The sequence below is a fragment of the Portunus trituberculatus genome, chromosome 29 (assembly GCF_017591435.1).
Source record: "Portunus trituberculatus isolate SZX2019 chromosome 29, ASM1759143v1, whole genome shotgun sequence".
In the NCBI taxonomy this organism is placed as follows: Eukaryota; Metazoa; Arthropoda; class Malacostraca; order Decapoda; family Portunidae; genus Portunus; species Portunus trituberculatus.
The window spans coordinates 10442904-10465657 of record NC_059283.1 but is presented as its reverse complement, the minus strand read 5'-3'; the positions used below and the strand labels follow the sequence as shown (position 1 = coordinate 10465657).

At 40.5% G+C, this 22754-nt stretch overlaps 1 protein-coding gene across 8 annotated transcripts in view; it reads right to left on the bottom strand.

Annotated features, from left to right (window-relative positions):
- The window catches only part of LOC123510544 (carboxypeptidase D-like), a 44880-nt gene that overhangs the window by 5010 nt on the left and 17116 nt on the right, over window positions 1-22754 (bottom strand). For 5 of the 8 annotated variants that reach the window (XR_006676539.1, XM_045265801.1, XM_045265802.1 and 2 more), the window contains 10 exons: window positions 22340-22461; window positions 19377-19510; window positions 17991-18127; window positions 16031-16218; window positions 13826-13906; window positions 9908-10084; window positions 8000-8118; window positions 6834-7010; window positions 6550-6642; window positions 1870-1944 (listed from right to left, as the gene is read on the bottom strand). Coding sequence is in view for 7 of the 8 variants with exons in the window: in XM_045265801.1 (XP_045121736.1) it covers window positions 1870-1944; window positions 6550-6642; window positions 6834-7010; window positions 8000-8118; window positions 9908-10084; window positions 13826-13906; window positions 16031-16218; window positions 17991-18127; window positions 19377-19510; window positions 22340-22461 (1303 nt within the window). In the remaining variant the exon portion in view is untranslated. Of the gene's footprint in view, window positions 1-1869; window positions 1945-6549; window positions 6643-6833; window positions 7011-7999; window positions 8119-9907; window positions 10085-13825; window positions 13907-15075; window positions 15109-16030; window positions 16219-17990; window positions 18128-19376; window positions 19511-22339; window positions 22462-22754 lie in introns of all 8 variants that reach the window. The other 3 variants (XM_045265803.1, XM_045265805.1, XM_045265806.1) reach the window with 3 other exon arrangements.

The window sequence follows — 22754 nt, the reverse complement described above, 5'->3', positions numbered from 1 at the left end:
ATTAACAAATAGACGAAAGGGTAAGAGAGTTGTTAGTAGGATGAAAACATGCCTAGTCATGCCATTAAAACTGAAAAGAAGTGAGGGGAGGTTACATTCTAGAGGTGGCAGGCCATCTGTGTGTTGCTCCCCACCTAAGTGTTACGTCACATGCACAAGTGTCTGCATTCCTGATAATTCTGACATTACTAAGACATGACGGTATCTGGTTGCAATAAACCTAAAGTAAATCTTGCATACTTTAACGGTAATGTTAAATAGATGTACATACACACCATTAGAGAATAATTGGGTAAAAAAAATTGTCTTAGATACTATACAAATCAAATAAAGTTGTTGACAGAAATTTCAGAAGGTACAGTTATGTAATATTGTAAGAAAACTGATGCTAATGTTAAACAATAAAAAGTTACTGGGAAATGTATCAAAGTTGACTGAGAAAAGAGAAAGGGAAAGAGAAAGAGGGAAAGAAAGAAAAAAAAAAAGAAAAACGAAAAAGAAAAAGAAAAAAGAAAAAGAAAGAGGAGAAAAGAGAAAAAGAGAAGGAAAGACGAGAAAAGGAAAGAGAAAAAAAGAGAAGAAAAGAGACGAGATAAGAGAAGGGAAGAGAAGAGAAGAGAAAACTTAATAGGAAATGCTAAGAGATACGGGGTGCGGCAGAATAGTTCCTGGCGCAGCGAGGAGAGCTGCTGGCGAGACAGGCTGTTCCGCGTCTGTAGGTCCGTAACGCAACATTATATGACCGCCATAAAGAGGCCGAATTCCTTCTTCCACTTGAGCGTCGTTAAAAGATGCAGACGACCCACAAAACCCAACGCGCCGCTGCCTGCAAACCCTCGCCAAAAACTCCCCGTCCGCTGCCTCAGGAAAAGCCGCTTGCCAAATGGTTTATGATCGGTCATCCGGAAAACAGTAGAAAAAAAAGGAGAAACAATAGTACAAAACTCCAAGATTGACAGGCCACGTACAAGGTGTTGACTAATGCATGTACAGTTGCAAAATGAAGAAATGGCAAGTTGTTTACACATGATGACGAAAAGAAAGAATGAAAGTTTGATAGACATGGAAGAAAATGCTGACAAATGAATGCACAGCCGCGAAATGAAGAGTTAGTACATTGTTTGGACAGAGAGAGAGAGAGAGAGAGAGAAAAAAAAAAAAAAAAAAAAAACGGAAGAAAGCGATGAAAAAAAATATTGGTTGGTCTTGATACGTTTTTTTTTTTTTTTTTGAAATGAGAGTTGCATAACACATGACCTTGCTTATGTGAAGGTCTTGTTTTGCTTTCTTCCTGCAACTGTACATGTGATGGAATAAAGGGACGCACTGGGAACACACACTTATCATGAACAGTAATCTTTTGGTGCAGCATTGCTTACAATCATGCTTTGTCTCATTGTATGTTGTAACTTCCTACAACGTCAATTCCTTCACAAGATTTCTTTAAAATTATTTGCTCTTTGATTTAAACCAGACTAGAGTGTGTTAGGATACGTTGCATGGATGCTTCACCAATAACTTAAAATTTTTACATTTTACATTTAGTCTGTTCAATCTTCATTCATCATCATTAATTTCTTCATTTGTTTCATTAATAATTCTGACATCTGCTTAATCCATAATTCTCATTTATCATCATTAATTTCTACATTCGTTTCATTAATAATTCTGACATTTGTTCAATCCATAATTCTCATCTATCATCATTAATTTCTACATTTGTTTCATTAATAATTCTGACATTTGTTTCATCCATAGTCTTCATCAATAACTGTGTGTATCCAGCGCGGCCAGTGGGACCAGTGGGGGAGTAGAAGCAGGGATGTGTGCAGTGAGTGCAGGCAAGACCCCAGCCCCAAAGAGCCGTACCGCAGCAGAGGGTGGCGGAGGCTGCGGCGCTCCGTGGTGAAGGTTCGGGCCGCTGGGCAGGACGTCTGGCTCGGGCTGGCGGGGAAAGCAAGGTGGAGGGAAAGGTCAGCTCCATCCCCGCGCTACTCAATGGTGGTGGCGCTCCAGGAATAATTGCAAAGTGTACTTCACCTTCTCCTTTAACCCTTCTTACTTTTCTTCCTCTACTTCTTCCTCCTCCTCCTCCTCCTCCTTTACCTACTCTTTTTGCAAGTTCTCCTATGTTTCTTCTCCTATACTACTGGGTTCCAGACAAAATAGTAGCAATATTGATTTAAGTACATACTACTGCACCTTTCCTGTTGTGACATTGCAGTACTGTCGTGCTCCACACCTGGCAGCAACACGCACACACAGCAATGCACACGTGTATATTTACAAAGATACGAGTGACTCCTCAAATGCGAGGTAGCAGGGGAAAGACGTTTAATTTAGGAAAGGAACTGTTTTCAATGGAGTGAAAAAGTGTTTATCGGCGGAAAGCATCACCTCGCCTGACACGTCCCTTGCAACGCGTCGCGGCGTCGGGTAAAAACAAACTGCTCGTGACAGCAGCCCACGTCTCCCTGTCCTTCCGCCTACGTAATGACACGATCTTGTGAGCCGAAAGGTGAAAGACATACAATTCTGTCAGCAAACACGAGGATAATTATTTAAATTTCGCACGTTAATATACTCTCTCTCTCTCTCTCTCTCTCTCTCTCTCTCTCTCTCTCTCTCTCTCTCTCTTCTTCCAAACTTAGGTGGTGAAAGGCTCTCCTAATTACGTACGAAGGTTAAAGATGAGGTTGTAAGACGTGCTGACGTATCCAGACAAATACCTAACACTACCCTATATATATATATATATATATATATATATATATATATATATATATATATATATATATATATATATATATATATATATATATATATATATATATATATTTCCCTCACCGTTATCAAAATTAGTGTGATTTTTCACAGCAGAAATGAGAAGTGAGACGTGGATTCAATAATAGGCGTTTCTGTACACGCCTGACGTAAAAATCTAAGGAATATTAGTTTTATTTGCATTGCCATAAGTATTTCTACTGCAAGTTCCTCCACGGCAGGAGTGAGGAGCAGCAAATGACGAGTTTACAGACGCGTAAAATGAATCTATAAAACAGCAACATCAAGGCACGAAACATTTCCGAACACAACTGGGGCATCGAAAAATTCCTTTAGGCTTGGCCACCTCAACACACGCGTACCTATGTATGTTGCATGTATGTGTGTATGTATGTATATGTGCAGGTATACAGCCCTCACACCTCAGCCGTCACATCCGTCAATTTGTGATCGATGTTCGTGTTCACACTTGGAAACTTCACCTTCAAACGGAAAGTTTCGCCACGCCCACCTGTCACGACTGCTGCTCAGACCGCGTGTCTACACCGCTGTGTTGTCCATTATGCAAGGCGCGCACCTCAACCACGCTCACTGGAATTTACTGCACTTCACTATATTCTGGATACTCTGGATTCTGCGCGAGGCTAAGGGTCGTATTCTCAAACACTTCTGCGCTTTACCTCCACTATTTCAAAAAGCTTTACTTAAATTTACACGAGTTTTTAAAGGTGCTTTTACAGTTCTAGAGGCAAATTAACAGGATTTTTATATTCTTAACTAGAAAAAAAACTTTTGAGAGAGCAAAGCGGTCCTGAATACGGGCCTTATTGCTGCACTGACATAAACCAGGCGGATGTTTACACTTCACCTCTCACCGATAACCTCTACGGAATGCTCGGACAGGCGCGTCTCAAGAAGAAAGAGTATTAGACATTTACATAATTGTACGGTGGATTATACATTAGATTTCACACAAAGCAGGTTCTCCTCCGAATGTTAGATGCTTATATCAGATGTTTATGGTTTGTGATTACATTGCTACAATTACTACACATCTAATTCCTTTTGCGAGGGAATGAAAAATTTAAGGTTATTCTACACATATATGGCTAACTCTTTCGGCACTGCATGGGAACTGGCGACAGAGTGGGTCTTTTAACTTTTTTGTTACCCTTGACCAGTCTTTCCTATTACATAAAAAGAAAAAAAATTTATTTAACCTGTTCACACACAATTTGCTCACTACCGCTGGAGGCCCCGTGATATCCTTACAGCTCGGTTAATAATACTTATCAAACTAAATCTTCTCCATGAAGCTTTCAAGAGCACATTCATTTAACAAGTTGCCGATGCACAGTACACTCATTGCCATAGACTGGCCAATTGACTGTGCCATTCAAGGACGCGCCACCGTGGTCGCACTCTCATCCGCTGGTTCACCGTCATTGGCAGTTTGTCTTACACCGAGGATTAATCCCTTCAGTACCATGACGCGCTTCCATATTAATTCTGCTTGTTATATAGTGATTTTGTACAGCTTCGGAAACTTGTGTAGGGGATTGAAATAGTGAAAACTTTGGCCATTAATCTTATGGCCTCTATAAACCTTTCCTAATGTCAATGAAATAGTTTAATCATACCCTAAACTCAAGATAAAAATGCGTCCCAGTACTGAAGGTGTTAAATTCACTTTGCATCCGTATTAAAAAGTTCAAAATGTCAAAATTTACAGATGCAAATATTCAGCTACCTTACTGATAACTGTTGTCGTTAAAAAGGTGAGTATTTTGGTAGGGATAGAATCCAGTTCACCTTTTCAACCTCTTCAGTACAGTGCAGTTTACATATTCATTCTGCGTAATATTTGGTCATTTGACGCAGCTTCAGAAACTCATGTGGGGATTGAAATAGTGAAGACTTTGGCCATAAATCTTCTGACCTCCACAGACCTTTCCTAATGTCAATTAAATAGATCTAATAATACACAAATCTCAAGGTAAAAATGTATCCCAGTGGCAAGCGTCTGTCAATTTGAAGAGGTGAGGGCGTTGCCACTGAAGGCGTTGCCATGACTGCGTATCTTCAAGTGGCAAAATGACAATGCCAAAGTGTGCGGCAGCGAGTGTAGCTTTTGGCGTTACCAGTGTTGGAGGCCTACTGGTGATGTGTCTAGCCTGTGATGTGGAACTAGTGCTTCTACTCAACACTACCGGGCTACAGTGGGTGGGTGAGGTAACAATACTAATATTCTACGCGATGCCATTAAAAGTTCTACCTCACCAGCTGCTATGATAACTCTGAAGGGAATACAACTACTGCCAACTATGTCATGCAGCTTCCCAGGTCATGCAAATGCTGAAATCATACACAGCATCACTCTTCACACGTGAGACTTGCAGCTGACCCCTTAGCTAACATGGAAACACGAATAGTACCACACAATTCTACAACACTTCATATCAAAACCGCCACTTGTTACCAGGCTACGAATCTCATCAAAATATTACCGATGGGGGAAATAAAGTGGTTCAGGAAAGATGATAATGTAAGATCCACCCACAAAAAAAAAAAAAAAAAAAAAATTGCAGACGATTACGTCTTAAACTTACTAATTAGTTAGCAGTTTTTATTTTTTATTTTTTTTAATCTCGATCACTTTTAGGTTACTCAAATGAAAAAAAAAAAATATTAGAGTGAAAATATTAAAGAAAAATGTTGAAATTACCTGAAATATACGTTTTGTTTTAAAGTGATGATGATGATGAAGATGAAGTTAGTTCGATAATAATTGCTTATCATGTTAAATTACACCCGTATACAATTATACACAACTATATATTCTTGACTTTCTAATTATCTATTTTACTCCCTCACTCCTAGAACCTCCTTTGCCATGAGTTTTGCGTACGATTAGACGATTTTATTGACATAAGGAAGGGTCTATGGAGGTCAGAAGATTAATGGACAGATTCTTCACTATTTTACTCCCCACATAAGTTTCTGAAGCTGTATAAAATCACCAAATAGTAACCAGAATGAATATGGAAACGCGTCATGGTGCTGAAGGGGTTAAACATCAATTTGATTATATTTACTAGGGCTTCTCCTCATCGTAAGTGAAGTGATGAAGTACAAGTAAACCTCTTCAGTACCAGGCCACGTTTCTATATTTATTCTGCTTACTATTTGTCGACTTTATACAGGTTCAGAAACTTATGTGGTAGGATTAAAATAGTGAAGACTTCGGCCAGTAATCTTCTGACTTCCATAGATCCTTCCTAATTATTTAATCACACCAAAAATTCATAATAGAAATGTGTCCCAGTACTGAAGGAGTTAAGACTGTGAGCTGAGTGGTGGCGAATGACTGAGAACTGAGTAAAAATGCTGAATAAGACTCCAGAAATATACATTACCTACGGTGAGTGAGTAAAGAGATGAACTAAACCCCAAAGTATAAATAACCTGTCCTAAAAGCTGAATAATAATGAATAAATGAATGAGAAATAGGTCAACAGTTAGAGTCAGAAATGCAGTAACTTGACATAATATCAATCTATTTACTTCATCGCTTTCCTTATATATGAAACCCACTGACCTTCCTGGAATCTCACTTACCAATCAGATTAAAAAGCCTCAAAGTTGCGATGAGAAAAATGACACTAGTGGAAATGAATGTAATTTTCACACTACTTTCAATGACTCTAGAAATGGCAGTACACAGGCAACAGGGAACAGGGCAACAAGGAACAGAGAACTACTTACCGAGGCACGATACAGAGTGATGTTCAGGAGTGTAGGGTTGGTCTCCACTACAGAAAACTCCTCCACAGCTGGGTCGTAACCACTGGCGTACACCTACAGTAGTGGGGTAAAAGTGGTAGTAGTAGTAATAGTGGTGGTGGCAGTGATGGTGGTAGTGGTCATGTGGTCTTATCATTACTAAGGTTCCTACGAGTTTTTTGTAAGTTTCCACATTCTAGACAGTCACTTGTTGACACTTTACACTCCCTCAGTATTGAGTGACACACAGCCACTCAGACACTCACCTCAAGACTGTAGTGTCCGGGCAGCAGGACACGCCAATACTCGCCATACTTTGTGGTCTGGAAGCCAACGTCCCTCCCCTTCACTTTAAGCGAGGCTCCTTCCACGGGGCGGCCCTCAGCGTCCGTTACGAAGCCTCGCACGCCCCTGTGCACCTCGCCAAGGTAATGCACCAGCGCCTGCACCCAACACAAACACACCATAAAGCAACAACGCCACCAACAGCAAAGGAAAATAACCCAAGAACTCACCTTAAAATGTATACATAACACATTAGATAATACATTAGTCTCATTTTAATCATATATATATATATATATATATATATATATATATATATATATATATATATATATATATATATATATATATTATTGATGATTCTTATTGATGAAAAATCTATGATGATCCCTAGAAGTACAAGAGCACAGCAACAATGTACGATTCATTCCACAAGCATTACTGGACCTTACAGTCACAAACAAGCCTGGCCGTTGCGGCAGGGGTGGTTATGGTGCCATTAGGCACTAATGTTGGCCAGGCTGCTCTCTTTCCCTTGTCTCAAGTGAGGGTTGGGTGTTTGCAGTCCGAGTGTCCCAAGTATATCGAGATGACTAAAATAATTTTTTAAGACGCCCAGAGAATCTTAGTCACAAGCCTCTATATTTCCCACTCCTTGTCTTCTCTTCGAATGTTGCTAACTTACTTTTGTGTGTAAGTAACAAGGCATTTGGTGAAGACAGTGAAGGTTGGTTTTCATCTTTGTATGTTGGTGAGGAAGCACTCCACTAAACACGATCCCCTGTCGTGCTTCATGCCGGTGAGAGATTCTGCCTCTTAGGTTCGTGAACAAAATGTACTACTACTACTACTACTCTTCTACTACTACTACTACTACTACTACTACTACTAATACTACTACAACTATTACTACTACTACTACTACAACTACTACTACTACAACAACTACTACTACTACTACTACAAAACTACTATTACTACAACAACTACAACAACTACTACTACAACAACAACTACTACTGCACCAACAACTACTACAACAACAACAACAACAACAACAACAACAACAACAACAACAACAACTACTACTACTACTACTACTACTACTACTACTACTACCACCACCTCTGCTACTGTTCTTACTGACCTTCTCATTGTCTTCCCAGAACTTGGACAGCTCCTTCGCCATGGGGTATTTGCAGCAGGACATTTCAATAGTGATGTCCATACAGCCATGCCAGACGTAGTTGTAGTCCTGCATCCCACCTGAGAGAGACAGACAGGTAGACGGTTTGAAAAATATAAGCTGACAGTAAGACAGAAAGATAAGGAAGGATAAGTATGAACGAATCGACGAATGGATGGATAGATAAAAAAAATAGGTAGTAGATAGATAGATAGATAGACAAGTAGGTAAGTAGATGAACAGATAGGTAGATATATAGGTAAATAGATAAATAGATGGAAAATAATAATAATAAAAAAAAAGTGAAATACTCGTAAATAGAAAAAAATATAAAGACACCAATTTATACACAGATTGAAATGTATAAAAAGAATAGTGAAAAAATAGAGAATACACACACACACACACACACACACACACACACACACACACACACACACAGGGAGTGACGGGTATAATAAACTTTAATCAACTGAGAAGAGAGAGAGAGAGAGAGAGAGAGAGAGAGAGAGAGAGAGAGAGAGAGAGAGAGAGAGAGAGAGAGAGAGAGAGAGTGAGGGAGGTAATTTCCTTGAATATTAAAGGGAGTATTCACATGAGAGAGAGAGAGAGAGAGAGAGAGAGAGAGAGAGAGAGAGAGAGAGAGAGAGAGAGAGAGAGAGAGGTGACAAAACCTCAGAGATAACAGAAAAATGTGTTAAAATCAATAAGATGCGCAGACAATCGTGCCACTTTGATGCCACGGTTCAGTCAGGATGCCATTTAAAGGTGCCAGTCACTTAGTGAATTACATGTGTCAGGAAATGGTGCCACAAGTGTTAGTGCTGCACATATTCCTCACGGGACTGCTGCTGATGAAGGTTACCAGTCAGTCAGTCAGTCAATTAGTCAGTTAGTCAGTAGATCAATCAGTAAGTTAGCCAGTCATTCAGTTTAGTAAGTCATTCATGTATTCGTTCTTTCAGTAAGTCAGTCAGTCAGTCAGTCGGTCAATCAGTCAGTTAGTCAGTAGATCAATCAGTAAGTTAGCCAGTCATTCAGTTTAGTAAGTCATTCTTTTATTCATTCATTCAGTAAAGCAGTCAGTTTGTCAGTAAGTGAAAGAGCTAGTCAGTCAATCAGTCAGTCAACCAGCTAATCAGTCAGTCCTTCATTCAGTCAGGTATATAGTCATTCAGTCGGTCAGTTATTGAATCAGCCAGTCAGTCAGTCAATCACCCATTTCGTCCGTTTAGTCAATCAGTTAACAAGCCAGTCAGTCACTTCATTAGCTAGTTATGAATACATTTTTAGTAGAGTCAGTCACCAGGTATTGGATTAACGCTACCAGTCACCAATTAACATGTAAACAAATACGTAAATGAATACATCTTTAACCTCTTCAGTACTATGACTCATTTCTATATTCAATCTGCTTACCATTCGATGACTTTATACAGCTTTAGAAACCTAAGTGGGGGATTAAAATAGTGAAGACTGTGGGCATTAATCTTCTGACCTCCATAGATCCTTCCTAATGTCAATGAAATGGTCTATAATAGTACATAAATCTCAAGGTAAAAAAAATGTGTCCTAGTACTGAAGGGGTTAAGTCAATGGGGTCCATCAGAAAATGAGTCAGAAGTCAAGCCGAGAAGCATCACTGAATTAATAAAACAGGCAAATCCTTCCCAGCAAACATTACAGAGAGAACACAAAGAACATGAACACCAGTAAAGAGCAAGAACACAGAACACGAGACCATGCACAACACGTAAGGAATAACGAGCACCACATGACACCATTAAAAACACATCAACGTAAACCATAAAAAAAAAAAACTCAAAGAAAATCACAACAAACTTGGACTGTAGATGATGCAAAACGTACCTGTAAGAGGGTACCAGGCAGCTCCGTTCGTGGTACCATTGGTGAAGGCAGGTGCGCCGGGCTTGCAAGGTAAACCCAAGTGCATTGTACCGTGATTGAAGGAGTAAATGCTAGCCAGGTGCTTGAAAACGTCCTCGTCCGGCGTCAGAGAAGGTGTTGATGTAAACTGCTGGAAGACTGCGGGGAGATGAACAGCTTATTAAGGGAAGCGACAGGCAGTGTGTTACCAGAGACCATGCTGGATTAGGACGCGCTGGGGACGGCGAGGCGGTAAAGACTGATACATTCCAGCACTGGTGACTAAACATTACGTCTCCAGTGATAGATTTCAGCAGTGGACGCCAAAATATTAACTAGGTTTTGTCTGTTTGATTTCCATGATTAAGATGGAAGATATAGCTTTAAATGGCAAAGTATCGCAAAAAGACAAAAGAATTAGACTTATTTAGCCAGAAAAAAACAGAAACAGAACTCCGATAGATAACTTCCCGTGATGAAAACCAGAAATTTGAATGAGCGGAAGATTTTTTTGCAATGAAGACTTAAGAGAGGAATGTAATGTGTCGAGGAAGCTTAAACTACTGAGTAAACCTTAGACTACTACTGAATGCATGACGCTTCGTGCAAAAAATAAGTTCCAGTAATGAAAACCAGAAATTTGACTGAGCGTAAGATTTTTTGCAATGAAGACTAAGAGTGGAATGTAATCTGTCGAGGAAGCTTAAATTACAACTGAATGCATAACGCTTCGTGCAATAACTGCCTTAGTATTAGTAACACAAGACGATTTTACTGACCGAAAACATAATTACAAGTACAGAAACTCTATTAAACAACGCAATCACTCCTTTTATATTCAGCAGTGTCTTCTAAAATCATTAAACCCCTATCAAACGTGAGAATTTCCCGCCATAACTCACATATTTAATTGATAGTTTTAGCGAGGACTTGTATTTGCTAACAGGAGGAAGTTTGTCGTGGTGAGATGATTGTATTTGAGCCGATAATTCTCACAGGCAAGACCGAGAAAAGGGGAGTCAGTCAGGGAAGGCAATGAACTTTTCCGCTGATTAACTTAACTGGATTTGATGCCGAGGGAAAGAATCTGTCTGGGAAAGTGACTGAGACTTCAATCAGGGAGCTATCTTTAACTAGAGAGAGAGAGAGAGAGAGAGAGAGAGAGAGAGAGAGAGAGAGAGGAAATTATCTGGCACAGTTTTTCTTTCTCTTACCATTACTTTTATTCTATTTATATATATATTTTTGGCCAATTAAAGCAAGGATCAAATTAATATCGATCAGTCTTTATGTAACACTGGATCACCATCCCCAGCACACGTCCAAACACTGCCACGTCCCGGCAAAACACGTCTTGGCACTGAATCCTTAAGTGTTGTGTGTGGCTACGTGTTTATTCCACTATTACATTCACTAAGTTCAATCTGCTGAGGTTTAGTAAGGCCACCGTTCAGTGAGAAGACTATTCACGCTTGCTTAACTGACTGACCAATGAGAATACAGGACTTAAATGAGTAAATCTGATTGGTAGCAAGAAAAGATGTGAATGGTTTCTACACTAAACGTGGCTTGTTTACTACTGTGCTGTGTGTGCTGTGTGTGTGTGTGTGTGTGTGTGTGTGTGTGTGTGAAACTAGATGACTATACGAACAGAACTGCCAAGAAAGCCATTTTTTTTGGTGGACTGTGGGTGAAAGTTTAAGTGAAAAAAGGAAATAAGGAGCGTCTTGCACTTATAGGAACCAAAACAATGTGGACTGAAGAAGACTGACACTTTGGAGCTCGTTGATGTTATTTAGGTGTGATTACTTCCGAGTACTTTGAACGATGGGAGACTTTAACATGGTATTTAGGTATTAATGTTTGTATTTAGTTATTGAAGTATTGTCATTATGTATCATAAATTAGAACTACTACACACGCAAACAGGAAGAAGGAAGGCGAGTGCATTGAAAAGCAGGAAATCATCGTCACAATCATGCAATTACATTCAACTCAGAAAATAAACTAAGAGGTGCAAAGGTGAAAGATGCACTGCCTACCTTAATCAAGCATAAATCACGCCAATCAACCAATAACTATACCGAATGACAAAGCAAAGATGGCCCGTACTCTTACACGTTTCGGCGTTATATTGAACCTATATCCAAACAGACTCTAGTTTCAATGACTCTGGTTCTTGAGTGTTTTTTTGTGATTCTAGTAATAGCGTCTTATCTTTGCTGTATTTTAAGAATCACGTTGCATTTGTAGAGGTTTTCAAGAATGTTTTCATGATCTGAGTGAGTTTCATAAGTATTCTACACCATCTAAGGGGATTAAGACTCCTAAGATCTTGAGGCAAAAATATCTCTGTGGCTTTGATTGAATATCGCATCTTCGCTCGTATTCAGAAACGCCTTTCCCTTTCACTAGACAATTTTCCAAAGGCCAGAGAGACAACTAATCGGGTTTCTTAGACAGTTTCTCATTTTGATAAACTAGAAATCTTGCCAATCCGTTACCAAAACCCATAAAAATACTCCTAAAAACACGAGTATCTTCAACTGGAATCTTTGAAAACTAAGATGGTGAGAGAGCAAAACGTTTCAGAACCTAGACAATTTCTTACAGGAAAGGAAGTTTTGATGTTTTAAGAAGTGTTCCATGATTCCAGCAATAGCGTAACATTGACTCCTATTTGGTACATCTTTTGTCAATCAGTGATAACTCTGAGACATCTTTACTTGTTTTATAGCCACTTGCAATCTTTGAAATGGATAGAAATGTCAAATATATTCTTTAAAGTGAGTAGAAATGACAAAATATATTCTTTTAATTCATTATTGTATCCTATGTTTATCCAGTCTTTAACATGAGTAGAAATGTCAAATATATTCTTTTTAATCCACTATCGTATCTTATGCTCATCGTATCCAATTTTTAAAGTGAGTAGAAATGTCAAATATATTCTTTTAATCCACTATTGTATCTTATGTTCATCGTATCCAATCTTTAAAGTCTGTAGAAATGGCAAAATATATTCTTTTTAATTCACTATCGCATCCTGTGTTCCTCAAGACTTCTTGTATTACTTATGGTGCTAATTGATCCTTGTCTCAGTGAAATGGTTAAGCGTCACCACACAGAAAACACTCATGAGAACCACAACAATCCTCTCTGTGAACTATGAAAGCTGTCCCATTGAGAGAGTTAAAGCGCTTCAGAATAAGGACCATCAAGCCTCAGGGACGAAACACAGACAAGTGAACATCGCCAACACACCAACAACAACACAACAACAACAACAACAACAACAACAACAACAACAACAACAACAACAACAACAACAACACTACCATGCGATGTCGACTCGTATTCAGTGTTTGGGTTTAGTTAGAGTTACAAATTATAAGAGTTTCATCGGTAATAGTTTGTTTTGTAATGTCTTTTATATTCATTGGTTTATGGAGTGGGCGAGTTAGACGGTGGTTGATTTTTTTTATTAGATTTTTATATATTCGTTGTTAGAAATCTATCGACAATATCGGTGACAACGTAGCGTAAAGGAACTAAAGTGCTGTCTCGATCCGGATACACTTGGTGAAAAGAACCAGTAAAATTTGGAGAACGTTACGAAAAAATTAAGAAAAAAAAAATAAGGATAAAAAAGCAAGTTAATATCATCACAGTTGATTAGTTACAATATTTCCGGTAGTTTTCTTAGTTAAAATAAAAAAAAAATCAATACGGAATAATAATAATAATAATAATAATAATAATAATAATAATAATAATAATAATAATAATGACTTCCACAGGCCGCCAAGGAAGCAACACAAAAGCATTAACATCACCACACGTTTGGCAAATCACGAAAGCAACAAAAAAAAGAGTTCCAACCAAGAGAACCCAACTCACCACTTTTAAAATCGACTTCCTCCCTACCGTCTTTGCCTTGTGTTTCGTTTAAAATGCGCAGAAGTTGTAACCAGTCCATTGCTTGAGTCGAGGCGATCGTGTGGCGAAAAGAAAGGAAAAAAAGAAAAGGAAGAAACAAAATGATCGCTCTCTTAGTTCAAAGGGAAAAAAAGTAATGCAAATACTACGTGCTAAATAGCTCCTTCTGCGAGAACCATACATGTGCTTCGATAGTCTTTCCAAGGGTCGATGTAAAAGGTCACACCCAATGGTTAAGGGTTTGGATTTCATGATAAATGGCGTTGGATCCTAGTTAAAGGTGTTGGATCCTCGGTAAAGGTGTCGAATCCTCGGTAAGGGTATTGGATCATCGGTAAAGATATTGGAACCTCGTTAAAGGTGTTGGATTCTCGTTAAGGGTGTAGGATCCTCGGTAAGGGCATTTGCACCTCGTTAAAGGTGTTGGATCCTCGGTAAAGGTTATTGGATCCTCGGTAATAGTGTTGAATCACATAACATAGGTGTTGGATCCCACGGTACCCAGTTACTGGATCTCATAATAACAGGATCTGATGTTGAAAGTATTAGACCTTTATTTCTCCTTTATTTGCTGAAAGATACACACACTTTCAAATTATTTCGCTCGCGAAGAGAAACTGACAATATTACCTTCAACAATTCAAACTCTTCATAAAGTATTGCGCATCAAACATTGACTATGCCTGTTCCTTGCCTGGGTGTTGTGAATCGTCGACTTGATACGAGAAAAGACCTTAAGACATCACTCAATAGGTGGTTCCAGTGGCAGCTTTCCACATCACAATTTCGACAATATAACAAAGAACTGATCCATTCCGTGGTTGGGTGTTGTTTGGATTTATGTAAGAAAACCTTCACCATATTGATGAAGTAACATTCTCTTCTCTTGTAGCTCCATAATATTTATATTTTATGAAGACTGGGTGTTTGTGGACGGTCGAGTTGATATGTCTATATAGTCGACGGTCTACATCTCATCATGCAAGGTTTGTGTGGGGGAAGGAAATAATGAACCAGAAACTAACCAATAATAAAAAAAGAGTAAAAAAAAGAAAAATAAAACAAATTTCCTTTAGATTTACAACAAACTGGAGCTATAGGAAACAATACTGGCAATAATGAGTGAATGAGTAACTCGCTTCAAACCGCCGCGGGCACTAGACAGCGAGTGAGAGTGAGTGAGTGAGTGACACGCTATCAAGGGGGTGTACCTGCACATAATGGCTTCAGGTTGCACTCCTTGACTATAGGACACAAGAAGAGCAGAGTTAGTCACATGGCGGTCAAAACATCCTATGCACTTACACCTAATTTACACTTCATTTACTTGATTCTCTTTCTTTTAATGTATTTCCAGTAAAAGAAAAAAATAAGTTTGAGTTTTATAAGTATTTTTGATATTATACATACACTTAACCCCTTCAGTACTGGGACACATTTTTACCATGAGGTTTGGGCGTGATTAAACCATTTTACTTATATTAGGAAGGATCTATGGAGGTCAGAAGATTAATGGTCACAGTCTTCACTATTTTAATTCCTCACACAAGTTTCTGAAGCTGTATCAAATCACCAAATAGTAGACAGAGTGACTATGGAAACGTGTCATGGTACTGAAGAGGTTAATACCAAAAAATCCTGTAGCTAACTAAAAATAATGTCTTAGTATACAAAAATGATTATAGACTCACAAAACCTCGAACATAAATTAATCTATAAATCTACATCTATAAAATTTCAATGTATTAATTTCCTAACCGAAAGAGAGAGAAAGAGTAAAAGTGAGAGAAAAAGTTCTCATTTGAAAGAAAATATTCAAATACTCTAAAACCTCGAATATAAATGAACCTATAAGTGTACAGCTATAAAATTTCAATATATAAATCTCTCTAACTGAAAGAGAGAGAGAGAGAGAGAGAGAGAGAGAGAGAGAGAGAGAGAGAGAGAGAGAGAGAGAGAGAGAGAGAGAGAAAAGAAAAACTCGCCTTCACTTCAAAACAGTTCCCTCACCACTGCCTCCACAACAAAGACCTCATTAAAACTAACAACACTAATTATCCAAACAAGACCAGCCCTTCCTGACCCTCCTGGAAATAAAAAAAAAAAAAAAAAAAAACCCTACAAGAACCCTTAGGTATAAAAGAAGTAGTGATGGGGAGCACGTACTAGTGTTTGGCGAGTTGTCGAAGGGGTAGGACGCGACGAGAGCTCCGCCGTGAAGGTTGGCAGAGAGGACGAACTGTATTTTGGAGATCCACTGTTTCACGGCCTCTGCTTCGGGTTGGCTCTTCTTGTTATTTTGCTTGAAGTAGTCAGGGAAGTTGCGATTCAGGTCGAACCCTCGGGCATTGTACCTTGAGGAGTTGGAGGAGGAGGAGGAGGAGGAGGAGGAGGAGGAAGGAGAAGGAGTGGGAGAGGTGTAGAGATGGAGGTGTGGGGGGTGAGGAAAGTGTGTGATGGTGTGAAAGCAGGAGGAGGAGTTGGAGTAGTTGGAGGAGGAGAAGGAGGAGGAGGAGGAGGAGGAAAGAAATAAAGAAAGTAGGGAAGAAGAAGAAAGAAGGGAGGAAAACGAAGAGGAGAAAAGAAAAATGTATTAGTAGAAAGAGAACATGGAGTTAATGGAAGAGGAGAAGGAGGAGGAGGAGGAGGAGGAGGAGGAGGAGGAGGAGGAGGAGGAGGAGGAAAAAACGAGTAAAAAGGTCTCAGGTTAATTTTGTTTGCTGGTAAAAAAAGAAAAAAAACATCGAGTATATATTTCAGTTACCAATATTTGCTTTATTTCTTTGTCTTTCTCCACTTCCCTCTTTCCTTTCCCTTCCCTCCCTTCCTCTTTCCTCCTCCCTGATTTCCTCTTTCCTCTCCTTTCCCTCCCTGGTTTCCTCTTTCCCTTCTCTTCTTTCCCTCCCTTCCTTCTTTTATGGGTCCGCCTCAAGTCCGCCTATCTTATTAATGTGACCAGGGGGGCTCAATCTTGATTCACCTGCCGCCCTTCCTTCCTCTCTCTCTCTCTCTCTCTCTCTCTCTCTCTCTCTCTCTCTCTCTCTCTCTTACAGACACGTCCCTTTTCATAACCTCGTTTCTTTTCCACACACACACTCTCTCTCTCTCTCTCTCTCTCTCTCTCTCTCTCTCTCTCTCTCTCTCTCTCTCTCTCTCCTTCTCTTCCTTTTCTCTTCCTTTCATTCATCCGCCTACCAACACTTTCCCTCCCTCCCTCCCTCCCTTCCTCCATTCTCTCCCTCCTCACCTTCTCGTCTCTCCTTTTGGTAACATTTCTCTTTCTCTTCGTCTATCCGCCATTTTCTCTCTTTCTTTCCTTTTCACCTATCATCTTTATTCTCTTTTTTCTGCTTTATCAAGTTTTTTCTTACTTACATTCTATTTCTTTATCTTCCTTTCATTTTCTTTACTTACTCATTTCCATCCTCCTCCTTCTTCTCCTCCTTCTCCTCCTCTTCTTCATATTTCATACTTCTTCATTTATGTTTTCCTTCCACTTATTTATTCATTTCTTCACGTTTCGTCTCTCCTTCCTTCTACATTTCTCTTTGCCTCCTTTTTTTCCTCTTTTCTTCCGTCTCATTCCGCCTTTCTACATTTCCTTACATTTACACTTATTTTTTATCTTTCTTTTCCATTCACTCATTTCTTATTTCTCTTGCTCTCTTTCTATCTCTCTATATCGTTTTTTTTTGTCAATTTTCTCTATTTCCCTTTCTATTTCTTTCTAGCATAGATCTCCTGTTTTCTCTTTCTCCTCTCCCTCTTTCTCTATCATTACACTTCTTTTCGCTTTTTCTAAGTCTCTCTGACCTATTCTGTTAATTTCCTCCTACTTCCCTTTTCACTTTTTTTTCTATCTTCCTTTTTATTTCCTACTTGCCTTCTCATTTCTTTCTATCTTTTTATCTAACACACATCTGCTTCTGTTTTCCCCTTTTCTTGTCTCCATCTTTCTTTATTATTGCAACACATCGGTTTTTTTAATTCCCTTTGAGCCATTCTGTTAATTTCCTCCTACTTTCTCTCTCTCTCTCTGTCCTTCTCTCTCGCTCACTCTCCAACACGTATCTGGTTTCCCATTCTCCCCATCCCCGTCTGTTCCTTTCCTCCGTGCCATGCTTACCTGCCCTGGCCGCCCTGACACGTTCCTTCCCTTGCGACCTCAAAGCCGTCAGGGTTCATAGATGGCATTATGTGGATTCTCGTGTTATCCAGAAGCCAACGCACGTAGTCATCTGTTTGGTAGTTTTTGGCGAGGTACTGCAGGGGAGAGGTATTGGGGAAATGTTATACTAGGACCGACACTCGCGTTTATATAGTCATACGCACACTTAAACATGCACATATACAAATACACACGGTTTGTTATGTATCTGAATAAACTGTAGATTAATTAAGGTAGAGAATGAAAAGTGAAGATAAAATGCGGAGTTTTGAACACACACACACACACACACACACACACACACACACACACACACACACACACACACACACACACACACACACACACACACACACGGGTCTGGGCAGTTCCTTTACACACCGCGTAGTGTAGTGGTTAGTACGCTCGACTCACAATCGAGAGGACCGGGTTCGAGTCCCGGTAAGCGGCGAGGCAAATGGACAAGCCTCTTAATGTGTGGTCCCTGTTCACCTAGCAGTAAATAGGTACGGGATGTAACTCGAGGGGCTGTGGCCTCGCTTTCCCGGTGTGTTTTGTGTGTTGATGTGGTCTCAACCCTACCCGAAGATCGGTCTATGAGCTCTGAGCTCGCTCCGTAATGGGGAAGACTGGCTGGGTGACTAGCAGACGACCGAGGTGAATTATACACGCACACATACACACACACACACACACACACACACACACACACACACACACACACACACACACACACACTTTCGGACCTGGAAGGGAACTGGCAACTAAGTAGGCCATTTTTTTCTTTTTATGTTGCCCTTGGCCAGTTTACCCCTCTTACATAAACACACACACACACACACACACACACACACACACACACACACACACACACGCTTCGATTAATTCTCTACCAGTCTTTAAGGGAACTTGCATTTAAAGTGGCCCTTTTTTTTCTTTTCTTTTGCCCTTGGCTAGTTTCTCTCTTGTGTAAACACACACACACACACACACACACACACACACACACACACACACACACACACACACACACACACACACACACACTTCAAATAACACACCAAACAAAAAAAAATATAGAAAAGAAACATTGTGCACATCTATCCTGTCAAAAACAACAAAAATAACAACATTTCTAATACAGCAAAATCAATAAACACACACAAAACAACAACAACAACAACGTCAAATAACACACGAAACAGACAAAAAATAAAGAAAAGAAATATTGTACACCTCTATCCTGCAACAAAAACAACACTTATAATACAGCAAATCAATAAACATCAGGCATTTCATATACCCAATCACTCACACACAGACAAGGCCAGCGCTCACAATTACCTCAATCAAATGTAGCAGCATCTCCCTCCCTATAGCCTCGTTCCCATGCATATTGGCCACGTACTTGACATTCGGCTGACCTACAATGTGCTGGTAGGGCGAGGACGACACCACCATCACCCAGAGGTCACGGCCTGCGGGGAGTGGAGGAAGCAAGGCGGCCATTGAGAGAGGAAAGCACAAAGGAACACAAAGGAAGGCTGTAGTGTATGTAGTGCAGCAAATCTGGCTGTCTTTACGAGGGTGTTTGTGCTGAGCTAACACTGGGGAAAGGGAGAGAGAGAGAGAGAGAGAGAGAGAGAGAGAGAGAGAGAGAGAGAGAGAGAGAGAGAGAGAGAGAGAGAGAGAGAGAGAGAGAGAGAGAGAGAGAGAATGGAAGGAAAGTTGAATAAATATAAACAAAACCTTAAAGAAAACTCAACGAGACAAAATAAGTAAGGAAGAAGAGGAGGAGGAGGAGGAGGAGGAGGAGGAGGAGGAGGAGGAGGAGGAGGAGAGTAAAAATGAACCAAGAGATATGTTATGAAGCACATTCTTCGTGTTGACACATACATAAAAAATTAGTGCCTCGTTATTTTCTGAAAAAAAAACCAGCCCAAATTAGAAGTGCACGAGGAGGAGGAGGAGGAGGAGGAGGAGGAGGAGGAGGAGGAGGAGGAGGAGGAGGAGGAGGAGGAGGAGGAGGAGGAGGAGCAGGAAGCGGAGGAGGATGTCGGTTCCATTCTTCCTAATTAACCTTATTCATAATTTCTCTCTCTCTCTCTCTCTCTCTCTCTCTCTCTCTCTCTCTCTCTCTCTCTCTCTCTCTGACGAAGGAAAGAAAAAGAGTGATCAATTAATCGATTATTCGCCTGTTAACATCTAAAATCTAAAATCTAAAACAGAGAGAGAGAGAGAGAGAGAGAGAGAGAGAGAGAGAGAGAGAGAAATTACTCATTATTTAAAGTACTTCCTCTAACTTATTAAAACACCCCATCGCCACCCCTACCATTTTCTCTCTCTCTCTCTCTCTCTCTCTCTCTCTCTCTCTCTCTCTCTCTAAGGAAATGAAACCGGTCCAGCAGGAAATAGAAACGTATGGAGCTTAAGATGAGACGGTGGGAGTTATGCCAAGGATCCCCCTTCTCTCTCTCTCTCTCTCTCTCTCTCTGCGTCCCCCAACACGGAGGAATATTGACATTTGCTTCAAGTGGATCAGTTATTTCTCTCTCTCTCTCTCTCTCTCTCTCTCTCTCTCTCTCTCTCTCTCTCTCTCTTACATAAAGTAGAAGAGAAGAACAGTGTAAGAGACAAAGCTCATATTTTTTTCCCTCCTCCTTCTCCTTCTCCTCCTCCTCCTCCTCCTCCTCCTCCTCCTCCTCCTCTTCAACCCTCCTTATCGCCCCCCTCCTCGTCGTCCTCTTCTTCACTCCTTATCGTCCTCCTCCTCCTCCTCCTCCTCCTCCTCCTCCTCCTCCTCTTCCTTCACTCTCTTTACTCCCCCATCCTCCTCTTCCTCCTCCTTACTCCCTTTTCAGTCCCTTTCTTCCCCTCTTGGCATGTCCTCCAGCTCCTCATCCTCCTCCTCCCCTCTCTCCCTCCTCCTCTCCCTTCTCCTCTCCCTTCTTCTCTTCCTCCTTCTCTTGGCTTGGATACAATAACCACATAGCATCATATGTATTGTAGTTTGGAGATGTATACACCTCGGTCCCGCTATAAACGTCTAATAGGTCGATGAACGGGGTCTTTCATAGCGAATTCGTTCATAGTGATTAATGTATCCTATGGGAAAAAGGCTAATAGGTCGATCAGCCCTCTCCTAAACCTAACTTTCAGCCCTATTTTACCTGTTTTTCCGGGAAATAATGGGGTTAAACATGGAATACATTGCACACATACAGAAAATGGTAATAAAGGGTAACTTTGAATGGGCCTGGATTTTTATGATGACGGCGGCATGCAGTGTGGTAAAAACTTCTAGCCGTGTCCATTATGTCTGATTTCGATAATGAAACTCCCTATGCCTCCTTGCGGTTTATCCAGTGAGCTAGGTAACGTTCCATTGTTATTAGTTCTTGGTCAAAGTCACGCAGTCTGCAGTCTAAATTTGAAGTGCCATATGCCTTTGGTGCTTTCTTAATGTCATCCTTTTTGCGCCACACAGATCTAACGCTTGCTTCATTTAACCCCAATGAATGTCCAATTGCTGTTACCTTCACCTTTCTCTTTTCGCTCTATTATCTCCTTTTTCACTGTTAAGGGGATTGCTTTTACGATTCGTTCATAGTGAACGTGCTCGATTATAACGAAAATTTTGGACTGAATATTTTCGGTCACTCGTTCATTGTGAGAATCGTTCATTGCGAACAGGCTTATAGCGGGACCGAGATGTATATGCAAACCTCTCTCTCTCTCTCTCTCTCTCTCTCTCTCTCTCTCTCATTCGTAGGCACGCACGTACCCTAAATAACACACACACACACACACACACACACACACACACACACACACACACACACAGGAAGAGAACTGAGGTGAATGAGTAGAAATGAAGAGAAAAGACCACATGCTTTTAAACAATTTGGAGAGATAAGGAGATGGATGGCGTGCTAAGAGAGAGAGAGAGAGAGAGAGAGAGAGAGAGAGAGAAAGGGGGATAGGTAAGATAAGGCAAGAAGACGGCTGAACACACACACACACACACACACACACACACACACACACACACACACACACACACACACACACACAAACACACAGGAACAGTAGTAGCAAGATGAGGAGGAGGAGAAGGAGGAAAAGGAGGAAGAGGAAGAAGAGAAGTAGTAGTAATAGTAGTAGTAGCAATAGTAGTAGTAGAAGTAGCAGTAGTAGCAGAAGTAGTAGTACTAGTATATAGACAAATTTAAAAGGAAAAAACACACACACACACACACACACACACACACACACACACACACACACACAGAGACACAAACACTTGCCTTGAACGGACTTGCCGATGGAGTAGAGCGCTGTCAGGTTGGGGTAAGTGGCGCTCATGGCCCGCAGAAAATCGGTCATCGAGGTGTAGTTGTGGTACTCGAACGTCAGCGTGTTGGAGGGGCTGTGGGGAACGAGGCATGCACACTGTTAGGGAGGAGGAAGAGGACGAAGAGGAGGAGGAGGAAGAAGAGCAACTGTTACGGAGGAGGAGGAGGAGGAGGAGAAAGACTGTTACGAAGGAAGAGAGGAGGAGGAGGACGAAGAGGAGGAGGAAAAGCAATTGTTTCGAAGTAGAAGGAAGAAGAGGATTATTAGGAAGTAAAAGGAGGAGAAGGAGGAATTGTTACGATTGGAGGAGGACGAAGAGGACGATTTGTTATGAAGGAAAAAGAGGAGGAGGAGGAGGAGGAGGAG